The sequence below is a fragment of the Meriones unguiculatus genome, chromosome 10 (assembly GCF_030254825.1).
Source record: "Meriones unguiculatus strain TT.TT164.6M chromosome 10, Bangor_MerUng_6.1, whole genome shotgun sequence".
In the NCBI taxonomy this organism is placed as follows: domain Eukaryota; kingdom Metazoa; phylum Chordata; class Mammalia; order Rodentia; family Muridae; genus Meriones; species Meriones unguiculatus.
The window spans coordinates 57,807,195-57,832,484 of record NC_083358.1 but is presented as its reverse complement, the minus strand read 5'-3'; the positions used below and the strand labels follow the sequence as shown (position 1 = coordinate 57,832,484).

Below are 25,290 nucleotides of genomic sequence, written 5' to 3'. Positions count from 1 at the left end.
AAAGTGCCAGGCTTTCCCGCATTCCCAACGGTAAACAGTTGCAACCCTTAGATAACAGGAAGAAGTTTCGAAATACAATACTGTTTTCCAGGGAGGGAAAAATGGCATCAGAATATTACTTTATCAATTTGGGGGACACTGTACTTCACCAATCAGGTTTTGGTCCAATTTTGACACATTTACAAACAAGACTTCACTCCATGCCCTTGCATAGTTAATGCAAAGCAATTCGTTAGTGACGTTTACAATTTAAAGTACAAGACCATGGTTCGTAAAAGAAAATCAACAGAATTTGTCCTAAACAACACTAAATTAAAAAGGAATAAGTCACATACAGAAACAAAAAAGGCAATGTGCAACGAAAGCCCACGTAACTGGCAAGCAACTTTTAGACAACGTTCTAACATTTCCTTTTTCTGGAGATGAAATTAAACGACAAATAAAAAGGAATGAAAAAAAAATGGACAGATACAAAGGCTTCATGTTGAACAGAGTCAAGCATCTTTCATTCTGACAGGACCAGGTCCACAAGCACCATCCAACACCACGACAGACAGCAGGTGGAATGACTCACTTTGGACAACTCACATTATGTCTGTCTGCTCAGGCTATCTGGCCTAAGAGTAGCTGATATATAAAAGAAAGTAAAATGATTTATTGTAACATGATGAAGAATCTCTAAGCTTCTCAGCAACTTAGTCAGAGCAAGGGTTCAGCAAATCAGATTCCCAGCAAAAGCAGCCTTGACTTTTCATTGAGTGCTTCTCGTTATTTTGAGTTGTGTTTGCTACTTAATGGCACGTCTTAATAACAATGGCCTTAGGCTTCTGAGGGTCAAAGTTGGCCTGCAGCCCTGCAGACTGCATCAGTCACAGTGACAGTACCAAATGAACCAGCAGAGACTACTGTACGAGACTGGCCCAGAGACATCATGGGCATGGAGGTCAAATGCAGAAATGTTAGAGAGTTCCTAAGTATGGGTCACAGAAATTAAACCAAGATATTAACTATGGAATGGGAGAAGGTGTCAGCTTTGGCTAATACATATTATTTTTTTTAATTTCTAAAAGAATGAGAGATTGGATAAATCTGCTTGAGATATGAAGAGAGATTTGGGAGGAAAGAAAATAATGGGAACATGCTGTATTTGAATCAGAGTTGCATTTTCAACAGACACATAGACATGTAAACTAGGACATCACAGTGATTGTCAAGCAAATGGAAAAAAAAGTCGGAGAAAAATAAATGGTCTACACGATGGGAAATTAGGGTCTGCAACCTCAAAATCCTAAAAGAAGAAAAAAAAATTATCTGTCTACAGAGGTCTGAAAAGAAAAGAGAATTAAAAAAACAAAACAAAAAAAAAAACAAAAAACAAAAAACAAAAGCATGGCATGATGTCACTGAAATGAAACTGGCCACTGTGAGGCTGCTGCATTGTATGCAAGGCTTGGAGGTCAGGAAAACTTTCACTCTTGAGGAAAGAGGAGGGACGCTCTCGTTTTAGTGCTCATTCCATCTTAAAGCTGCAGATATCGTAGAAAACCCGGTGTTCTTAAAAAAAAACAAAAACAAAAACAAAAAGCAACAACAAACCACGTCTCTGCGTGCTTCAAACTTCATGACCAATAACTGGCAGCTGGCGGACAAGTCTGCAGTAAGCCATGTGAGCAGATCAGGGAGAGCCTCTGCGACTCACTCTTATAACTCATACAGTCTCTACATTTCCGGAACTGTCAGTTCCACTTATATCATGCTCCGTGTGCTAAGAAAATGAAGCTGTGGTTGTTAGGTCTCGCGTAAGTGCCTACGTGCCACACTCTTGTTTAAGATTGTTGTCGGGAAACACTGGGCATTTTCACGTTGTCGCGTGGCTAAGACGCTGGCATTTGCTTCCCCTGCAATGAGGGTCAACCGCTTCACTTTCTTTCCTTTTATCATTGCTCCCTAAGTATAAAATAATATATGCTGGCTATAATTCAAACGGTGTTTTCTATGATATACTGCAGATTTAAGACCTCTCTGGTTTTGAAGAGGCATCTTTTTCAGCCCATGTTCAGGTAATTCACTTGAAGACTTTGCATAGCCTGTAGCAAGATTACTGTGGGAATGCAGAAATGATAAGTCAATTATTAAGCATTTTGGCTGACAGTACTTCAGGCTTTCGAGAGCAAATTATTTCAGCATTGCACAGACTTCAGTGTGGACAGCATTTGCTACAGACCTCTAGGACTAATGAAAGCCAGTACACAGAAATGCACTGTTAGAATTTGGTAACATTTTTAGTTGCAAATTGTGAACACTTGCCCGCTGAGTCTACTTCATGACTGCTAGGTATGTTTTAATTGTGCCCGTTAAAAATCATGCTGAAAAAATTTACATTTGATAGGCAAAGTTAAGTTTGACTCCCATACTTGTCTCTCTGTAGGTTGCTAGAGGAGAGCGTAAAAAGTAAGAGAACAAGAGAATGAAAAGAGAAGCTGCAGTTACATTAAAAAGGAATCGCAAGAAGAGCAAAAACAACAGACAAACTGGAAACAAAATTCTGTGTTTAATTTAACTGCAATTGCTACGCACAAGTATTATAATGCTAGTTTTAACCATGGTAAAATTTAACGAAAGCTTAAAAATTACTAGTAAATGTTTTTAATAAGCTAGGAAATATCGTAAAAAGGACAGGTTAGTGAAAACCTCCCCCTCCCCCAATTAAAAGCCCCGGGCACAGACTGACTTAATAGCTCCTGTACCCCCACCAAACAGAAACCCATGTAAAGCTGCACTATACTATAGTTGGAACTGTTGACAATGCCAGATGCAGTACACCTGGACATCCAAATTATCTTTAGCTAGCTCGTTACAGAAGGAAAAAATTTGTCAGCAATGTTTAGAGTCAACTGAACAACATATTATATAGAGAGGATACCTCTAAATGATATAAATCTTGAAGATGGGCTCTCGGACCATGTGATGTCAGTCCTGTAATAATATATTAAGATTTATGCCACCTGTGTCAAAAACATGGACAATCACTGCAAACCCACCACGACTGAGCCGTCACTATAATATAGTGCAGTTTTGGAAGCCTGGCCTGGGCAATGCCCTGCTTTTGAATTTGAGAAACTAGAGACGTAAGGGTAATAGACACATAGTAATGCGTTATTTTAGAAATGGGATCAGAGCTCTGTTTAGCAGCACAGAAAAATAGTTTTGTTTGTAAGTGTAAGCACACCTGGTGAGTTAAACACAGGAGCTGACGGGGCATTACACACAACTGTTTCAGCGAGCAATGTGTTATAGGGGTTGTTAGTGCCGTGGGGTCGAAGAAGAGGGTTTGTTAGTAGGTAATTGCCAGTCATTCCTAAAGCAGAGAAACAGAAAAAGAGTCCGTCAGTGTGCTTATTTCAGTGTCACCATTGCAGTATTTTAGTTAATTCATCAGGGCAGTGGGCAGGCTGGCAATGGAAAGTCTGCTGGAATTTTCCTGACTCTATTTGAACTACTAATTTGAAGGAGAAAGGGGAGAGGAAAGTTAAATTCCGGTAATTCGCAGGTGCTTTCTAAGTCTCCCAAGTAAACACCTGCTGAGAATGACATTTACTAATTTATACAAAATCACTGTTAAACAAAAATGGCAATTAAATGCGTGGAGATCAACATTATGTTTCTCGATGCTACTGCTTAATATTAAAACCCTAACCACCAAGGCCCAGCAGAGGGAATCTCAAACTTTCAGACTTACAGGTGTAGGACCGTCCCTCATGAAAACATCTGTGTTAATACTGACTTCCACACAAGCAGGGGGAAAGCAGCTTCCACAGACATGTAAGGACGACAAACTGCAAAAAGCTGCACTCATTAAAGGCAAAAGCATACATGCTGGGGGGGGGACAGATTATTAGACCAGGACAAGAATGCTCGTTCTGTGATCTCATTCGACAGATCTCAGACGTGAGTCTGAGGGTCTTTAGTGCGTGACAATCCTGTCAGTGGAGTGAGGGTAACCCAGGGTGAGTGTGCGGGCACTTCGCTCATTGTAACTGCTAAACCAGAGACCTACCAACCGTGGGCTACACCACGGATGGAACTTGACTAGAACGAGGCTCAAATTCAGGCTGTATGGACGTCACACAGACGTTTCCATTTATTTCACAGCCGAACCGCGTCATGGCAGTTCTATAGATCACAGATCACTAAAGCAAAACCGAAAGAGTCTCTCCAGGGACTGGTACAGCAATGCACATTTTCCATACTTGACTGAAATATCCTTAAGTTTTACTTGGAAAGACTCTGGCTTTCATATGTATGCCTTAATCTTGCTAAGGTCCTATATTTTTGACCATTATCATTTAGGGACTGAAATTGCTTATATGAAAAAACCTAAGTTGGTTCTACTCAACACCTGGAACTATATGGGGCAAGCTGGTTTCTACACTTCCATGCATTTTAATTTACTACTTATTATTTACTTTAAAAATATAAACTAAAGGAACGTTACAAAAATTACCTGAATTTTCATTGTGAACTGGCACCGCTTTACATGAATAGTAGTTACTCTCATTATCTTAGGAAGATAACTTATCTAGATGTCTTACAAAGGACAGATGTGCACTGAGAAAAGTTTTACTCTCTAGCAAGGTATGTTCTCAACAATTTAACTTTTTCCACCCACGTTCTGTTAATGTGGAGCTTAAAATTCTATTTTCTTCCCTTAGGCTACGGAAACGATCTAAATCTACACATACTTTGATGGGTGGTGTTAAAAGCTGACCCCCAAAGCTTACTAACTGGTGATCTAACCCCGCCACAGGTAAGTTGAGCGTCTTCTCTAGCGTTAGTCTAAGCTCACACAAAGCACAAGCTTCACGCTGTACACTCGATTCCCCTAATAACTGACCTTGATTAAGGGTAGAAGTGCTATTGATGTCACCTGAGATAAAAGAAGATTCAGACTGCTTCCTCACGGTGTCATTCCACATCCTTCTTATACGACTCTGTCAACAGGAAACAGCAAGACACACCCGTTAGGTTGGCTTCCTGTGCTCCCCACCCCAACAATACACTGATCTACCTTCAATCATTACTATACAACTGGCCTTTGGGCCTTTGAAGGCTGTGTTTTGTGTTTGGCCCAAAAAATGAGGACACCAATACTGACTTGTTCCTCTACTGAAGTCTATGCAATCTTTAGCCTTACACACTTTGTGTGGGTTTGTTTGTTTGTTTGTTTATTGAGATAGATTTCATATAGCCCAGCCTGGCCTCAACTTGCTCTATAAGCAAAAATGGTCATGAACCTTCTGCCTCTACTCCCCTAGGGCAGGAATTATAGACTTGTATCATCACACCTACCTCTAATCTTCTTCTCTTATGTGTTATTTTATTGCCTCCTTTAAGGTGGAGACACCAAATTATTAAATGAATGGGCTGAGAGGGCCTACTAAAGACACTGTTCTAGATGACCCTAAAATATGAATTATGACAAACTTCTAAAAGTGCACTCCTCAAAAAGAATGCCCTCATCTACATAATACCTTAAAAGACTGAAATAAAAATCCTAAAGTAAAAGTGACTACTTACTACCTAGATCACCACAAGGAGGAAACAATTAGTGCACCTAAACAGAGCAAGTCTCCACAGGCTTTCTATAAATAAGGTTAATTAAAGACGCTGTCAGGTTCTTTGTTACCTGTGTGCCAGAGGAGTAGCGGGCACTGGTGCGGGTGCTTGACGCCTTCACAGAGCTGTGGGGGCTCTCTGTCGGGAGGCCGCCACAGCAGTACCAGTGTCTGAAGCACTTGCCATACTCTTTTCGTACCTGGATTGAATAAGTAGAAGACCAGGTGGTGACTGTAGGCCTATCGGCTTCTCCGCGCTCTCTAATTAAACGAACAGTGAGGACAACTGAGATAAAAATTAAACTTCCACAGAGGAGACAGGTTGAACTCTGCACAAGTTCAATGCAAGTTCCTGAAGTATTGGTCACTAAAGGAACCTCTGGCTGTCATCCAGACTGGGTGAGGGGAGCTTGAAGATTTCATCTGGACATGCTTTGGATTTTGCTACTATTATGCAAATTCTGGCTATTAATACAAAAGGTAATGTTTGTAAGCCTGGGTAAGGTTTGTTCTGTCTAAATACTAAGTAACCATTTCTTGGAAAAATAATGATACAAAAAAAAAAACATCTAGCGTCTTCAATGCCTGGCTGTATATAGCAATTTTGAAGTTCATCACAGCCATTTTATAAGCTTAGCCTACCTCGGCAGTCAATATATAAATGCCTGGATTTCACAGACAAGACACCTTTGGCTTGAGAACAATAAAAAGCACTGCCATTCATTTGCAATACTTGGGAGGGGGTGTGTCCCTGGATTTCTGCTGTATCTGCCTTTGGCATCTGTGCAGTCTAAAGTACCCCTGCATTCCGCCAGCACACAGCAGCATGATTTATGCAGCTCCCACCCACATTAACGTGTTACCCTCATCCCCCGAAGCTGGGGTCCATGAGGAGACACAAACATTGACCAGCCTAGAAGAAAATTCAGCTTAACCTGTGAAATGTGAAATCCACGCAACTGATAGAGGCCCCTCACGGACAGTGAGTGTTACAAACGTGGGAAGAGTGGGGAGGCGTGGGAAGGGGCTGCTTGGTGGTGTACAACTATGCTAGTGGACAAATATGGTTTTCATACATTAAAGCAAGACATTTTGAAATTAAAATAGACAAGGAAAAATTCAAACAAAACAACAAAACCCCTTTCTGGTAGACTATCCAACTCTTGAGGCCATCCCCATCTCCTATTTCTGTCATCTCCCTGAAAAGGCCCCGACTGACTCTCCTCACAAAGTTAGAAAAAGAACACTACAAGAAGACTTTCTATGTCAAGCACAATTGCACTGCTATCCTCCCAGTTTCATTAAATGATACATATTAGAAAAAGCATGAACAGTACTGAGCTTCCAGCGCATTTCCTGGGGCCAGCTGTGTTCATTCAAGCATTAAAATAAAATTAAAAAAAAAATCAAGCTTTCATTTTACTTTATTTTTTCAACTAAACCATTTTATGTTATATTCTTAACAACCAATCATGACAACACCCACTAAGAGACATGTAAGACTGCGTAGAACATGTGCAGAAGGGCAGGATACGGGATGCTTTTAAAATGTAGTTGCTAACATAAAAAGCCAGTGAAAGCTCCGTGTTCAAGGAGCACACACAGCTATATGAAGAAGCAATTTCCTCAGGCTTCTGCAGCAAAGGCTAAGCTTTATGTCAAAGCTGGTGGACATGACCTTTGAGAAATGATCAATCTGTGACTGTATGTTTTATGCAGGATGCTCATTTACATAAGACACACAGAGAAACAAATGGCAGTGGTTACCAAAAATATTCCCGTACAATGTTTAAAATGTTGAAGTGTGCTGTTATTAAAACACAAGATACCTTAGGAAAAATTTCTGTACATGTAACAGCTATTAGTAGCTCTGAAAGGCTGGATAACCAAGACAATGGCAATCAAAATGGAATTTTATCCAAATAACACCCTCCGGTGTTGGTTTTGCCTAATGCCTATATTGCTATGACTGTACATTATCTGTCAGTATTTCACGTTCCACCGTCATTATCTCAAAATTACAGCTTATTCAGAACCGATGGAAGTAACAACACTATCATCTTGTCAGGTCTGAAAACTTAATAGTTTTCACTTTCACAATTCTCTCTCTCTGTTCAATTTAGTGACCAACTAGTAATAACAGAATCAAAAGACTACATTAGACATGCAGGCAGGGAAGGGCGATTCTGTGTGAAAGGCACAGAAATTCTAAACTTAAATGGCAGCTAAGTGGTTTCCTTGGTTCTAGCTATACACATTCAAGGTTTTCATCCTCAACTTTTATTTTCAAGATTATTTTTGCTGACTTGAATCCACATAAATGAAATCAGGACAAATAATCAGAGGTGAAGCACTAAATGATAGTTGTTTTAGATCTTTCAAAATCTCTCAAAAGGTAGCATTAATATTAATCTTTTACATGTCTGGATCTTTAAAAATTAATGCTATTTGTCCCTGGATTCACTTTCCTTTTGGACCACTGCACTCCTGTCAGGAAGATAAGACTGTATTTAAGCCTGTTCTTTTTTTAAGCACCAAAACTTGTAACTACGCACAGACACCTTACAAAACCTTCCACCAAAGAAGGGGTCCTGGCTTAAGTTCGAAAACCAAATTCAAAAGAGGACTGTTGTTATGCAGCTCTGCACGGACCTGCAGGTTTCCAGACAGGCATCATAGACAGCTGAAACCTGATGCTGTTTATGAACAAGCCAGCTTCAGGAGAAATCGTCTCTAGACCCATGTCCAAATCAAAGGCCAAGCGAGCTGAGCCCTTTCCCAGAGGTCCCCGTTCACTTACTTTCTTTTGAAGAGCACAGTGGAAGATGAAAATGAACAGTCCCTGGAAAGCATTAAAGGTGGTGAAGAGATACGCCATGACAACAGTCTCCTCATTAAGAAAAAGCAACCCAAAGGACCAGGTTAGGCCCAGGAGACACAGCAGGGCAAACGCGCCAAGCACCCAAGACCTGGGAAAATAAAGTGGATTTTTTTTTTTAAACAGGTTCAATGAGGGGAAAAAACTTATCTCTCATTTAGTAACGACTCAGTAGTAGAAGGCTGACTTGCTCTATGTTCACTCAAATTCAACAGCTTTTTGCCTTCAACCTTCTATCGATTAAGAAAGAACAGTTTTAGTACTGCAGCCTCCTGTGAGTACAGCAACAGCAGGTATGGCCTTTTCTCGCTCCAGAATGAACAGGTAGCAAAACTATATTAAAATGCAAGATGTAAAATATCCCCTGTGGCTTTATTGTCTTTCATGTGAATTTTAGTGGAAGAAATTAAGGAGTCCTTAATTAGTTTACTCCTATATTTTTATTCCTGTGGTGTAGGCATATGATACTAGATAATGTGACACACAAGCAAAGGTTAAATGGCAGATAATCACAGAGAGCCTGAACCTGAGATCTAATATACTAGTCTGAGGTGAGCCTACGAAATTACAATGAAAGTATGAAAAGGCCTAGCTGAAATGAGATTTTAAAAAAAACAAAACAAAACAAAACACGAGAACAACTTCAAAATAAAATATTCTGGCAGAGATTTCATCATGAATAGCTTAAGGAGAAAAGAACTGCAGAAAACGGGGCGGAATGAGAAGGGTTTAAAGTCATTGCATTCCATGTCTAACTAATGATCTTACTTGATAAATGGCTTATTATCTTCATAGCTAGAAAGCATTATAAGCAGAAAAGAGAAACAAAATTATTAGACAGAATTAAAATAGAAAGTAATAAGAAATCACTTATATATTTTATAAATTAGTCAAAATTAAGAAAGTCAAAATGCAGAGGCAAGCAATTAAAAAAATAAAGGCATATTATAGTTTAAGGATACTACAGCAAATTAGATACTCCAAAATAACTATAAAAATCAAGAGCAATTCATGATACTGAGAGATTTGCAAAAAATATAAATCATGCCATAAGTTTGTTAATGCAGGGTTCTACCTTACCCAGGTAAGTCCGTATTATAGTAGCCATCACAAACACGGTAATTACTGGTGTAGGTGAGAAGACAGAAAGAGGAAAGGGAAGAAAAGAGAGAGACGCTAGCGACTAGCTCTCTCTCTTACCATGCAACATGCAATGAAGCTGGCACTAACCTATTTAAAACATCTAATTAAAAAGAATATTACCCTTACTATAGATCTGCCATTTTTTTTAAACAGTAAAAATAGTATTTTCGCAATCCTGGCATATCCAACTTTAATACCCCCTTGAATTCTACATTTTAAAAATAAGTCTGAAAATGCTTCCATAGCTGATTTAATGAATCAACAGCTATCAATTTTGGGTTAATTAGATAGCATTTTCACTAATAGAATATTGCGGATTTTATTCAACATTGAGATAAAGTAAACACTTGTTTAATTAGCATGAAAACAACAGATAATCTACAAGATAACAGTAGTAATAGAGTAAATTCTCTTAGGAAAACAGGATTAGGAGGGGAAAATGCTCAGAATCCTTAAATCAAAAAGTCATTTAACAAAACAAACTTAACATAATCATATCAGCCATGCAAACAGGACCATCATTTGGAACCGCATTTTAAATTCAGATGAAATCACTACAGCGACATGAAATATCCATGAAGCCACAGAAACAGTTTTTCCACTCTATATCAAGCCAACAATCATCTACTTCTTGACCAATGCCCATAAGACGGTAACCGGGAAATTCAACCTCAACCAGTAAAATTTCATTCAGAACCCTGTCTACAGTTTCCAGAAGGCAGAAACGCCCTGCTCCCTGCGGAGAGCATCTTTTACTGAGCTCGTTAAGTGTAAGAGTTCAAATACAAAATACTTACTTAATGTTTTCCAACCTGCTAGAATCTGGTTTCAAAGTGTTTGAATGCTTCACCATTTTGCACAGCGTGATCACCAGGAAAATAATATTTAGCTGTTTTAATGAATAAAGCAAGGGTTAGATCACTAGGAACAATGAATAGAATACCTTTCGCAAATTTAGCTAATGAGTTCACCCAGTTGAGTCCCCACAGCATATGGGCACCGTACACAGGGAGTCAGTTTTCATTTATGCATACAGTGATGGATGCGGCCTGTGAGGAAAACACCCTGGCTATTATGACCGATCTAACAGATCATTTGACATGGAATTGCAAGCTCATTAAGCCAGTATCATGTGGTAATGATTAAATTAATTAGAAAAAAAAAACCTAAATTAGTTCCCTTAGCTAAAAGTAGTCCAAGGCCTAAAAGCCACCTCATAGAGACCTGAAGAGAACTCTGACAAGTGCATTTTCATCAAAAAACCTGCGGTGTATGAATTGTTGAGTTCTAGGAGATCTGGCTAAGAGCTTGGTCAACTTGATGTAGACCAACGAGGCAAAAGGAAAGTTTGCATGACTTGTCTGAGGTAACTGAGAGGAACAGATTAAGTAAAACACACCGAACAGTTCATATTAATAAGAAGGTAATGTTTTTATTGTGTGCATACTTCCCACCTAGCGTAAAGAGCCATTCATCCTTTCTTCCCATGCTTACACTGAATGAAAGTTGTCATTTCCAACAGAATGAGTCCTACTAAGTGTTCAGCTGTGTGAAGGCTTTAGGGACAATCGCAAGCAAACCAGAGGAGATGGAATTTGGTACAGAAGGCCTGGATTCCCCAGAGATCAGATGGGTAGACTCAGTAGGATATTGGGGGAGGGGAGGGACATTATTTTGACTGATGAGAGGGAACCAGCTGGTAAATGTGGCCGCTCCCAGCCCCCGGCTGAGAGTTGCAGGAAAGCACACTCATGCTTCTGCCCTGAAAGTAGCTAAGCTTGACTAACCCTGTGCCATGCTTGTGATATTTCATTCCTTCATTACTAAGTCACCTGTACTCTTCTCGAGACATTTCATTCCTTCATTCACAAATCCATTCGTTCATGGTTTTTTGAGGACTCAACAAGACCTGGGGTCTTCTGGACCCGAGGAAGACTCAGGAAGCTCACACTGTATCAGGACATGGACTCTGCTTCTGGCTGAGAGATGGTCAACTTAACTGTATTATCATCATGGTCTGTTTCACCCAGTCACAACCCCACACAAGCAAACAACCTCACACTCATTCATTACAACTTCTGACTTTATAACCTGGAAGCATTATACAGCTCAGTACATTAAAGGTTTCCAGCTATCGGGCTAATGATTTGGGGAACAAGGCAAACAATTAAAGCTGTGTGTGTGTGTGTGTGTTTGTGTGTGTGTGTGTGTGTGTTTGTCAGAGGCACTTTACTGCTTCTCTTAGATGTAGCATTTCCTCCTTTAAGGAATAAAATGAGGTTAACGGCATAACCTACATGCTGGTACATGCTCTACCTTTGCATGCTGGTTACTTAAGGGCAAAACATATTTGTTTAATTTAACTTCTTAAAACAACTATCAGACAGAAGATAAAACCACAGGAACATTTCTTGCTTTATTTTTACAGGATTAATCCAGCTGGCTTATAGATATGCTTTTGTTCTCAGAGATGGACCACGTCTTACTTTTCACCCAACCCATATTTTATTTTATTGACTGGCCAGTGCTACACAAGGATGTGTCTATCACGCTGTGGACACCAAGGACACAGACCCCGCCTCTAAGAAGTGGAAACGCTCTGTGGTGGTAATGGAGTAAACACTGATGACTTTTTAAAGGATGATGATAAAAAGCGATTCTAACATTTTTCAGAAGGAAAAAAACAATCAACAATATCATCAATTTTCTACTTTATGCAGCAGTAGCCTTAACAGTAAAAAATGGTGAAAAGAGCTGGGTGCAGTGGTGCACGCCTGGAATTCTAGCACTTAGAGAGGCAGAGGCAGGCGGATCTGTGTGAGTTCAAGGCCAGCCTGGTCTACAAAGTGAGTCTAGGACAGTCAAGGCTACACAGAGAAACCCTGTTTCAAAAAACAAAAAATAAATAAATAAAAACAAAAACAAACAAACAAACAAACCCCAGAATGGTGCAAAGGCAGAAGACCTTAGCAAGCCCATGCTCTACTAGGATTGTCACCCTGGAAGCCTGTGTATTTGTTAGGTAGTAGCCACCGAAAGACACTCTATATGTAAATACACTAAATACAAATCCAAAATCAAGGTAAACAAACAAATGGACTCCAACTCTTGAATGAGATGACCTTTTCTACAGAAGCAGATGTAATCTTCAACCCTCTATTATTTTTAAATGCCCTGAATGTAGAGGATTAATTAATTAATTGTTTCCTGATACAGGGTCTTACTATGTAGCTCTGGCTAACCTAGAACTAGCTATGTAAAATATATAGAGAGGGTTGGCCTTGAACTCCAGAGATCTTCTTGTCTCTGCCTTCCAAGTGCTTGGATTAAAGATGCATAAACCACAGTTAACTTAGAGTGTTTTTTTTATTATTATTATTTTTTTATCAGTTACATTTTATTAACTCTGTATCCCAGCCGTGTCCCAATCCCTCATTCCCTCCCAGTCCCTCCCTCCCTCCCTCATCTCCACCGTGCCCCTTTCCAAGTCCACTGATGGGGGGACCTCCTCCCCAATCATCTGATCCTGTTTTATCAGGTATCTTCAGGACTGGCTGCAAAGCCCTCCTCTGTGGCCTAACAGGACTGCTCCTCCCTTCAGGGGTGGGGAGACCAAAGAGCCAGTCATTGAGTTCCTGTTAGAAATAGTCCTTGTTCCCCGACTTAGAGTGTTTTAAGAATACACTTTAAAAATAAATATAAAACAAACTCCAGCAAAAATTATGATGTAAAAATATGATGCAGAAATTATGATGGAAAAAAATATGGAAAATAATAAAAAGCTCAGTGGGTTTTTCATTAAAATTGTTTTACAAGTGTCTACAAAATTTCCAGTTTAAAGAAATGGAAAAGGCCTCTGAAGAAAAATGACTTGCAAACAAACAAAAAAATAATGGAGCAAGGGTATATTTAAAGGGACAAAATGCCATCATTTCTAAACAAAGTAATTATAAAAGGAGGCTCACAAGGTATACTCTTGTGACAAATAATGTCAATCTAAGACTTTTCTCCATGCTTATTAAATATTGAAATTTCATGGATATATATTGTTGGTAGCATAGCAGAGAAATGGAGGAAGTGTTTATGACATAAATATTGAGCAACTAGAGACCCCACCATCAGCACACACACTCCTGGGGTGGGATAGAATGCTGACTGAAGCTCAAAGGAGGTTCTACACTTCTCGCTCAGTTAACATTCAAATATTGCAATGCTCCATTTCAGCTTCATACAATAAATGTTGCTATGATCTTCTACAGGAGGCAGTACACTCCACCAAAAATTACGAGTTTTTGTAGGTTAGAATATTTTAATATACTTCTGTTGCTATCTCCTTTCTTCCTTATGCTCTTAAAATGGAATCATGCGGCTCAAATCCCGACACAGAAAGGCAGGGAAAAGCAGCTTTCATAAAATCTATGGCCCAGAAAAGTCACTTCAAGACAAAACAGGCTGCGTTCAAATAGACTATTGTCTACAATCTACAGTTTCTTTCTGTGCACTTTACTCAAATCATAAATGATTTTCTAGTTCATAATAGTATAATTATGCTTTGTCTTTTTAAAATAACAAAATAAGTTAAATGAAACGTAAGTAAATGAAATTTACATTTTTTTCTCTATTTTATTTAAAATTACTATCTTCCATAAGCTTTGAAAAACCAAAGAAATGACAATAACCAGACGTTTCCCTGTTTGTTACCAGAAGAGTGACAGAGACAGGAAGGTGTCATAACACCACCACCGAGCGAGTCCCTGCTCCTGCCACCCGTCCTGTCTCATTAGGACATTCTCTGACCCCCTTTTGTTTTTTGTCCCCCTGCAACAAAAATATTACTAAATACTAATGAGTTTAAACATAGTCTTTGGGGAGATCATAAAAGATTACATATCAGTGGGTAAGGAAAAGCACTAGGCTAAATCTACATGCAAGGTTTTGTCTAAACCCAATTACTCACGTAAATCAGTAACTTTACAGTATTAGAACTGTGTTAGGAATGTTGTGCCAGCCGAGAATCTTACAAGCACTTATTTGGGTAGGGGGAAGCAGTTCACTGAGGCATGAATAGGAACTAATCTTGTATTAAGTCTACGCTACGGGCTTATGTGTGCATGTGGGTGTGTGCAAGCATAGCATACAGGTGCTAAGTCAGCTCTTAACTGAACGTCATGTAAGAGGCTGGGCGTAGAACCAGAAGGGGAAAATCCTACTCAATCAGCAAGTAAATAAGTAAATAAATAACCAAACAAACTGGAACATTTTTCCAATGGCTAATAATGCCCACAGTGTAATTGCAAGGATATTATTCAAATAATACTTTGTTAATTTAGTAGCACTAAAGAGTTAAGTATTGTCTATACTGCTACGTATGACCATACAAGAGTTTTTTTTTTTTTTTTTTTTTTTTTTTTTTTTTTTTTTTTTTTAAGGAAAGGTTCCCAGGGATTAGAGGAAAGCATAGTTTCTTTCATGGTCATCAACTTGCTCCATTGAATCACATCTGCCTGGGCTTAGCAGCTTAGCATTCATCCCATAGCATGCAGGGCTGACATGGATATGATAAGACAGAGGACAGAAACAGCGCTCTGAAATAACCTGGCTGAACTGCACATGTTCCGACCCTTTTTGTCCTCCCCAGAGCTTTTGCTACCTGGCAAATGCAAGTCTAAAACCGCACTCGTGTCTCTAGATCTTTGCTGTTTGCCAAGCAGAAACCGATTTCCCCTGGACAAGCAGCCAGAGAGGTGATCTCTGAAGAAGACTTCTAAGTGAGTATGTGAGCTGAACTCTTACTGAACTGAATTAATTATTAATGATGCAGATGGAGCTGTCCAAATGATAAGAACAGCTCCTGACGTGTCATGATCCAAGCCTTCATTAAACCATTTCAGGCATACTAATGGCTTCCCTCTGCTCATTACTAACGGGGACTTTTCTCATAGATATAATAAGTCCAGAGCCTGTAGGCAAGACATTCTATAGAAAGGAGCTAAGTAGGAAGTTTTATCTCCCACAGCCTTTCCTTTTTCTTCATAGAATATTACAAAGGTATACCTATTTAATACTATCAAGTTAAAATGTTTTCAACTCAGAAAAGTCAGAATTCAAAATGTATTTTCCTGAAATGGCAAGAAATGTTTGTTATAAAAATATTCCTTACAGGGGTAGTATATAATATAGTTTATGTTATTAAGATTCATGTTGGAATTAGATTTTAAATGTCTTGTGTCACCATAGTATCTACTTATGTAAATGTGTTTTCAGCATACATATGCTGTACAATTTTATTTCTCAATTTAGGTCAAACATTGTATTTCAAGATACTGTTTTGCGTTCTCTCTGTGCTGAGATGATTAGAGGGCAAAGAGATCTCAGAATCCCCAGAGCTGTCTGCAATTGTTACCTGCTAGGTTTTTGTTCTTGTTGTTGTTTGTTTGTTTGTTGTTAGGTTGGAAACAATGTTATGCAAATCCTTTCACAGTTCTGTCTGAAGGTAGAGTATAAATAATGATCAGAGACTAATAAATAGTGTGCTCTCATTATAAATGGGCAATGTACTAAAATATCTTAACCTTCTTTACTGAGTAAACATTAACTTGTTTTCCAAATGAAATGTTGGTTTTGTTAAATGTATTAGTTAGTACTATCATTTAGAGATATAAATCTCAGTCACCAGAAGTAAACATGTGACATTTTTATGTCCCAAACATCCCTAAAGCAGCCTTTGTATTTAATTTCAAAGTACCAATGTGTTTGTTTTAGGAGCTTCCAGAGAAGCCTATGTCTTTAAGGACACTTAACTGTACATTCTAGAACGTGTGTGCTCACATAAAGTAAGAGCCAGAACTGGGGCCATTACCTGGACAGAATAAGCCGATAAGAAATTGCCATTTCAAGAACACTGACAATATTTCAGTGGTTCATACGGGCATTTATCTCAAATTTTCATTTTGCTTTGTTAAGGTTCCTATGTGAAATAATTGCAATAAGAATTAAAATGCATGCAGTACTTTTCCATATTTTAAGTTTAGCTCAACAACAAATACTATTAATTAATTATCTGCGTGAGTTTGATGTCATGTGTCCTTTTCAATTACCCTCCCTCATGTTCCGAGAAAGAGCTGCACACTGAAGCTGAAGGACACCAATGAGATGGGTCTGCTTTGCCATTGGTACCTGGGATCTTACTGTCTCTGCCTCCCCAACTGTAGGGATAAAGGTTTCTCTGTTACTTGGATTTCTTTTTACATGGCTCCTGGGATGAAACTCAGGTCTGCCTGCTTGCATGGCCAGGGCTTTATTAACTGAGGTATGAACTTTTCTTTCAGAAATACTGAAATAACCTGAAAAGTTTATAAGACTCCTTCCGGAAAAAAAAGACAAGATGTAAACAGCGATAAAATATTTAAAACAGCAACACACAATGTCTTTAAGAACATTAATTGTACATAAATGATACTTATACTTGTTTATGTTATTTTTTCAAGCTTCTAAAGCTAGTGACACCCCTTTCTATCTACATTGTCCTATAACTAGGCCAAATTTTTAAATGATAAAAATCTTGATACGACATTTCAAATATGACTATAGTTATTAAGAGGCTTTAAAAACACCTTTATGTTGCTACTGTTGGCTTATATGACATTCATCTAAAATAAATTATCACTGATTTTCAAAAGTATGTCTTCAAAAGGAATCCTTATTTCTAGTGAACTTAAAATTTATTTACAATCGTTTTATTAATCTCATCTTTATTACAAATTATGAGCTAAAAAAATTAAGGTATGAACATTTACTTAAAATCACTAAGTTACAATTAGACTAAAAAAATAAAGTGTGGTCATGCACCTTTTTAAAACAGTCAAACAATACTTGACAGGGCTGATGAGTGGTTTTTCGTTTTGGTACTACTCTGCTGTCTTAGCAAACTGCATTAAAGTGGCACCGTTTCCTTCTCTGGAGAGGGGCTTTTCAGGCATGGTTAACCGGCCAGTGGACAGCCTTCAATAATGATAACAGTCTAAATATGCCACACAACACTGTCCTGTTCCTAGGCATGTTTACACATCTTCGACTGCATAAATAATCAGTAGTGGAAGGCCATGTCTTAATTTGAGAACCACTGTTGCAGTAGCAGCTGGAAAGACTGTGAACGTAGAGTCTGCTTACCAGAATAATGAAGGTAACAGGCCCAATGAAACTCCATATGAAATAGTTATCAACGTGAAGCCAGCAACTATTGGAAAAGAGAGAGAATGAATTAAGTCGCTTTCCTGAATTCTTACTTTAAGCAGAAAAACAGAACCACAAAAATTCAGCCAAGAAACCACCCCTTCATTTGCCTTTAAAAATTCATTAATCACTGGCAAGAAGAATTTCCATAATTCTGAGTTGGCTTTGGGCCAACCAAGTTTCATAATTCATTTATTTCAACCTACAGTTGAAGTAAACCTACAAGTCTCAGTTTAGGCATGATATCGGAGAGAGGTGTTCATAGGGAAAATGGAAGCCCTGGGACCTTCAACTTCTTTAGAAATGATCCCAAACAGTACTCATCACTGTATCGTCCCTCTAAAATTCTACACACAGTCTTCAAAATTAGTCTTTCAGGTTGATCAGAATTAAAAGAAAGCATTCAGATGCTGTTGGTGGAAAAATAGTATAGCATAAATATCTCCATTAGGAACAGACAAATACTAGGGGGAGATAAAAGCACACAACTTCCATAGTTTTAAAATACATGATCTGTAAACTTGTTAAGACACACTTTAGTTAGTGGCTCATACTTCATACAATACTGAATCCTCATTGAATATCTCTTATTTCTCTTTCATCATCTATGCAGTCATGGGTTCCTTGACTGCAAATAAATCTTCTCAATGAATTTTATCAGAGAAAAATATGACCAGAGTTTGAAGTCAAATTTATGCCTTTAGTAAATGAAATCAATGGAAATGTGGCTATATCTTCCTTTTGCCACTCTGTAAATATCTGTACTTTTTAGGAACAAGAGAGAGTGACTTATTTTAATCCTCAACGTCCCTGGTAAAACATTATCAAAGTAAAACATATGGGCTGGAATGTGCTCATGTCACAATGCAGGACAGTCAGCTGTACAGAGTGAGTTAACGGAGCATTAGCTTAAGTCAGATGTGTTAAGTTCAGGAGAATTTTTACTTAATTTTTTTTTTTTGAGGCTAAAAAGTTATTTACTTTTTCAATTTGTTTCAGGTCAATCTTTTGTGTTAAAAAAGAAAGTTCGTAATTTAGAATCTGTCTCACCAGAGAACAAATCCTTTGAACCCAGAAAATTACAGAAGGCTTGATTGTAATTTGTGCACGGCATGTCCATTCTGTCCCCAATAAAGCTTTCAGATGCCGTTTTAGTCTGTCAGGGACCCTCAGTGACAGCTAACAGGCTTTAAAAAATTATTCACTTGAAAAACATTCGGGTCACTTGCAATTACTTACGCCTTTTTTGTCCCGTAGCTCTTATAGTCGATTGCAGCTGAAATGCCAACCACTGCAGCAGGGAACAAGTACCCAGCGACATAGTAGTATTTCTTCCTGGAATACTCGCTCTCGAACACTTCCACTAGCATCAAGTAGAGCTGGACACCTTCCAGGCACATCCACGAAAAAGCTGCCAGGAAGAAAAAGTGCAGAAGCCCTGCAAACACAGGGCATGCAACCTGTGAAGGGAAGAAGGAGCACACAACCATTACAGGTGAGTACAAAACACCCTGCCCTCACCCATCCAACAGTCAGTGGCAGAGATCACTGGTGTTGCTTACATAGCTCATCATCAATGCTAAACACACACACACACACACACACACACACACACACACACAATTCTTCCTATAAGTGGACACAAGTTAAAGGCCTGGTAAAACATCAAGAGCTCAGTGCTTGAAGAACCTAACACCAAGTGTGCTAGCCACCCTCACTCTAAACCCTTACTAGTTTAGTGAAATTGACTGTCAAGTAGGACGACAGACCGTTAAATTCCCTTCTCAACCCCCCCCCACTCTAATCTCTACCCATGGGTGTTTGCTTCACACGTCTGTAGAAGAGTTCCACACAAACACAGTATTTCTAATGTCTACCACAGAATTTAAAAACGTTGCTTTAATGACAAATACCCTCACTCTAATTCCATAGTTACTTCCTTTATGTTTCTGAAGCGTTCTTAAATTCACCCCAGATGCAGGCAGGGTGATGCGGTAATGAATTGTTCTACGTTGGACACCGAGCCCTTGTGACGACGAAGAGAAGACTGTTGGTCAGAATGCCTATATAAGCAAGGCAGGCATTTGGAAAGTGCCACCTTTTTATTTCAGGGTCCCTTGTGGTCTTCTGTTACATAACGAGCCAGGAAAATTGCACTTGTTGTTTAATGCATGGATCGAATACATTCATAATAACGTCACCCACGGAGTTGTCTCATAATTTATTACAATGTATCCTTCGCTGTGACCATCGATTGCATCAAACAGCAAGGTCAGACACTAATGTCAGCGTCACACGTGCACTCTCAGCTAACAGACATAATCACCCAAGACCCAAGGTCAGCCACCTCCACAGTGCTTACCGTGTACTCTGTCTTTTTAATGCCTATTAGAAAGATAAATTCAGCGATGAAAAGGTTGATGCAAAGGTTCTTGTGGATAGTGATGCGGTCACTTTGCAGACCTCGGAAGAAGCAGAAGGTGAAGATGCAGATAGCCAGGCAGACAAGGGAGACGACGATGCCCACCCAGGTGATGACAGTCAGCAGCAGCTCGTGAACTTTGTCTTTATACTGGAAGACAGAATGTGTGAAGAACATCAGCATGCCGTGTAAACAAAAAGAAAGCAGCATCCACCATGTCTGCGATGAAGAATGTTCATGTGTTCAGACGAGGCCTCACAGATAAAGATGCTGACTGTGTAACACAGTTAAAGGCTGTCTCACTGGATTCACTACTTTAAAACAATCTAATGAGGGGGAAGACTTTATTTAGAGAATGATGCAAGAGGCCAAATGACTATCGAAACAATTACCTTCAAAGACGCATACAGAATATTTACATGAAATAACGACTAATGATGATGAAAATAATTGGCATTTTTAATGATTTTGCAGCTAACACATAATTCAACTTTCAAGTTTCCTTTACTCTTTGGGTTTCTACATACTTGCACAGTGAGCAAAAAATAAACAACACAGACAAGCCCCGTGCACCTGAGAGTTTTGCGTTGGACTTTTGTTGGAGTGAGCAGTGTCTAGGGATGAAAACCAGAGTCCTTCTCATACTAGGTGAACACCCAACCAGTGAGCTACAGCCCTGGTCCCGTACTACTTGTACTGAGTACTTTTTATTGTTTACTATCATTCTGTTTAGCAAGAGGAAGAACTATGTGGGAATATTCCGAAAGCTTTTCTGACAAAAAAGCTCTATAATGTGCAAATTACTAAAGCATGTGAAATGAGATTCCACTGTTCAAGAAAGAAAAGGCATCCTGCACTTGAGCCTCTACTCTGTCCTGACTGATATTCACTTTTTAAAAAGTCTACATTCTTTTTTTTATTAATTACACTTTATTCACTTTGTATCCCCCATAAGCCTCTCCCTCCTCCCCTCCCAATCCCACCCTCCCTCCCCCTTCTTCATGCATGCCCCTCCCCAAGTCTACTGATAGGGGAGGTCCTCCTCTCCTTCCTTCTGATCTTAGTCTATCAGATCTCATCAGGAGTGGCTGCATTGTCATCTTCTGTGGCCTGGTAAGGCTGCTACCCCCTCAGGGGGAGGTGATCAAAGAGCAGGCCAAATTCACTTTTAAAGTCCTCAGTGACCTCTGAAAAACACTGGCCTATAAGGGTGGGGCAGAAACTTAGTTCAAGTTTGTAAACTGAAAAAGTGCCAAGACTTCTGAACATATACGGACAGGGTAAAAACAATTAAAACCCTGCATTGCTTTGTTTGCTTTATAGTTACGATAAACACCCAAAGATGGACTATTACACAAGCTGTTTTGAATCTCTGAGGTCTTTCCCTGTGACTAATTAGAAGCAAATACTTACTACAACTTCCCTTTGGGCCATGAGAATGGCAAAGTTGGTTAGGTGGCTGCACGCACACGTTGTGCGAGTTTTATTAGTGTCAACCAGCTTGCAGCCCTGGGTAGACCAGTATCCCATCATGGTTCGCTCTGAGTAGTTCCAGAAGGAGCAGTTTGCATTGAAATAATTGTCAGGCTGGGAAATAAAACGACAAGAATAAAATTAGGATTTTACACTCAAAGATGGCAATAGCAATTGTTTAATATGTGTAAAAGGTAATTTAGATTAAACTTTGCATGTTTCGGACTATAAAGTTTTTCATCAGCAAAATTGTGGACTATGTTATGTTACAAGGCACATATCGAGCTTAAAGGGGCTTTATAGTCCGAAACACTCTTAACGTGTACTCTAAATTACTAGAGACCCATTTCACATGATTACAATTTCCATCTTATGATTTTACCTACTGATAGGTACATCAGAATCGCCCTCCCCTTCCTGATAAAAGATTAAGATTGTGAATTTGTTCTGAGAAAACTCTGTAAGGACCAAGTGTCTTTAAAAAACAAACAATTTTCAGTTTTTGCATCCGTTTTTGGATTCCTTGAAAGTGACATTATCACATGTAGTTGGCACTAATGCTCTTAAGAGCAAATAAAACACAGCAGATATGAGATGGTCCCTGACCACACAACCTGTGCCTGCCTGTCCTGGACACTTGGTTATCCTCAGGTACTCATTTCCTCCACTCATAACATCCAGTCCTCCAACGTCACTGTCACTTAAGTATCAACCTGTGTTGTAGGCCACCTCAGACAAGTCATGCCTCCTCAATTCTGAAAATCTGAAATGCAATATTTGATAAAAATTGAGCCAAATAGGATTAATTTTTGTGCACACACACTTGCACTTATGTATGTGCATGTGCAGGTAAGTGTGCGCGTGCGTGCGTGCGTGCGTGCGTGTCTGACCATGTGGAGGTCAGAAGACAAGCTCCAGTGGTGTTCCTCTGGTTTCCTGAATTAGGCTCTCAGCATCCTGAACTTTCTAAGTAGGCTAAGAACTCCATGGAGGTTTAACCCTGCCTCCTTCCTTTCATGGGTCTGAGTGAGTCAAACGTGGTCCTCCTGGACTGCAAGGCAAACGCTACTGAATAAGCCCAATATAACTAATTAAAAAATATAACAATTAGCCATACTAAAAAAGCAAAGCCTTAAGAGTTAATTCAGCTATCCCACTGTTAACATAAGAGTTAATTTTCATCCAAAAACAAATTAGAGTCATTTACATTTTCCTGTTGATTACTGAATTAGCTTTCATTAAGAATACACTTAAGTTCTAATAATCACTGAACCAGGCTCATTTAATTTTATGTTCACAGACTTAAATAAGCTTGTGTTTCTGACCTAGTCCAACATTTAAATTTCAAATGGAAAGGTCTTCTCCCACCCACCCAGCCCCATGATCCTTCCTGCATCCTCAGCATGGCTTTCCTTTCTCTGGGGTTTAAAACCCTCTGTGACTTTATTAGCATATATTAGCTTACATCAATGTGTGGCAGAGTGAAGAGCACTGGGTCCGTCAAGTACACGCGGCTGGACTCTTTATTGATGGAAACGGACAGGACATGGGAGTTCACCGCAATGGTGCTATTCCGACCAATGAAGTCTGCGCCCAGCTTCATGGTCGCATTCTCTGTACTTAGGAACTGTCCCAGACTCCGGTAAATGATCAACACCAGCTTTGCCAGCCCTAGGAGGGAAGCCATCGTCACATAGGACTCACAACAAATCGCTTAGGATGAAAGAGCATGCAGCAGAGCGAGAGTAAAACGAGAAAATCCGATGGACTCTCTAAATCAAGTTTATTGAGAAAGAGTAAGTTATTATTTTAGATGCTAAGGCATTTTTGTTTTATTAAGGATAAATTATCAAAATAGAACAGATCCAGCTTAATAGTTTAAAAAAGGTTGGGGCAGAGGAAACAAGGTGGGAAGGAAAGAGAAGAAAAGGCAAAGCGAAGCAAGGCTGCTCCATCTCACCATTCCTGCTGTTCTGCTTGACAGTGTTCGCTGAAAGCTGGATGGAGCTGCCAGCCCCCTTGAAGCCTAGAGGGAATTTAAAGTCTTGGACCTGCCCTTCTGTGCTGAGTACAGCAACCTCTAGAACTGAAAAAACAAAGAAAAACGGGGGGGGGGGGGGAGAATTGTTTAAACTACAAGTACACGAGAGAATCCCATAAGAATTATACTTTCTATTTGCAAAACTCTATTAATTTGGAGTTTTTGTATTAAGAAATTATTCAATGACCATTTCTTAGTGGAAAGTGAATCTAAAGTACAAATCTGAATGCCTTTGCCACACAGGTATTTCTCTGGGTAGAAAAGATTTTAATAACATTATGCATATCAAGTTTGTGGTGACACATTTTCCTAATTTCTATAAGCAGTGAGGTCAATAAAGTATAGTCATGAAAAATTGTCCGTAGGTGCATGTGATTTCACTCCCTTCTTTGATTAAAATTTTTATATATTATTTTTAAATTTTATTTTATTTTAAGTATGAAAACACTGACATTCAAAGATTCTTAGATGTAATTCAGTGTCAAATCAAACCACTAAAAAGCAAGTTTATAATGATGCTCATGCAACTCTTGGCCTCCCCATGTGGACACAGGCTCATGGAAAATATCAAGCAGCCGGAAGGAAGGCAGGTGGTCTCTCTACTCACATCAGATGCTTTGTGTGAGGGCAAGGGCTAGCTGGAAAGCCTGATTAGCAAGTGTTTCTCTGAAGACAACACCCACCAAAAAACTAAGAGTGGTATCACAGAGTGACAATTAGAGGCAGTCAAACAAGAGTCGTGAGTTCAAGGTCATGCTCAGCTACACAGAACAACCCAAGCCAGCCTGACTACATAAGACCCTGCAAAGCAAACATCACACAAATAAAGCAAAATACCACACACACAAACACAGGCACTCACACCTCTCTGATACATAATTATCTTCTCCCTACACTGAATATGGCTATAATTTCTAATTATTCCTCTTAAAAAGTAAATATAACAACAACAAAAAAATTAGTTTTCATGCAAATTCAAATGTTCCAGACACACAATGAGATACTTTCATCTAAGATATATTTTCATTTTAGCTTAAGAAAGAATTAATTTCATAGAAAAGAAAAATAAATCTGAAGTTTCTAGAGTAATGGGATTGTTACTATACACAGCTACTGATTTTGGAAAAAATGAAGCAATTTATATGGGATAATCAATTTTATAAAGAAAGTTTGCATCATCCAGTAAACACTGAAACAGAATAGAAACATTCTGGGGAATTAAAACTGATTGAAAGAAACTATAAAACTCAATAGTTTCTGAACATCAATGTTTTAATACGTAGTTTAATGTACACTTAATTTTAAATAAATTTTATATCTCCTCTTTCAGAAAACAGGATATCAATGTGTGTTGACCACTGATAAGTTTCTCACTGATTAAAGTTTTGTAAAAACAATCCTTAGTAAAATATGCAATATGCACACACTTTAAATATAATAGCCTAAAGAAAAAAAAACTAGTGTAATTAGTATATTAGAAAATTAT

General features: G+C 38.9%; 1 protein-coding gene across 50 annotated transcripts in view; it reads right to left on the bottom strand.

Annotated features, from left to right (window-relative positions):
• Adgrl2 (adhesion G protein-coupled receptor L2) overlaps nucleotides 1-25,290 on the bottom strand; it is a 636,611-nt gene that overhangs the window by 2,170 nt on the left and 609,151 nt on the right. For 8 of the 50 annotated variants that reach the window (XM_060392516.1, XM_060392508.1, XM_060392530.1 and 5 more), the window contains 14 exons: nucleotides 23,724-23,849; nucleotides 23,229-23,434; nucleotides 21,704-21,877; nucleotides 20,231-20,440; nucleotides 19,108-19,328; nucleotides 17,806-17,872; nucleotides 10,434-10,525; nucleotides 9,574-9,618; nucleotides 9,262-9,288; nucleotides 8,416-8,584; nucleotides 5,687-5,815; nucleotides 4,895-4,991; nucleotides 3,230-3,358; nucleotides 2,415-2,432 (listed from right to left, as the gene is read on the bottom strand). In XM_060392516.1, coding sequence (XP_060248499.1) covers nucleotides 2,415-2,432; nucleotides 3,230-3,358; nucleotides 4,895-4,991; nucleotides 5,687-5,815; nucleotides 8,416-8,584; nucleotides 9,262-9,288; nucleotides 9,574-9,618; nucleotides 10,434-10,525; nucleotides 17,806-17,872; nucleotides 19,108-19,328; nucleotides 20,231-20,440; nucleotides 21,704-21,877; nucleotides 23,229-23,434; nucleotides 23,724-23,849 — 1,710 coding nt within the window. Of the gene's footprint in view, nucleotides 1-574; nucleotides 628-2,380; nucleotides 2,433-2,923; nucleotides 2,977-3,229; nucleotides 3,359-4,894; nucleotides 4,992-5,686; nucleotides 5,816-8,415; nucleotides 8,585-9,261; nucleotides 9,289-9,573; nucleotides 9,619-10,433; nucleotides 10,526-17,805; nucleotides 17,873-19,107; nucleotides 19,329-20,230; nucleotides 20,441-21,703; nucleotides 21,878-23,228; nucleotides 23,435-23,723; nucleotides 23,850-25,290 lie in introns of all 50 variants that reach the window. The other 42 variants (XM_060392536.1, XM_060392521.1, XM_060392533.1 and 39 more) reach the window with 26 other exon arrangements.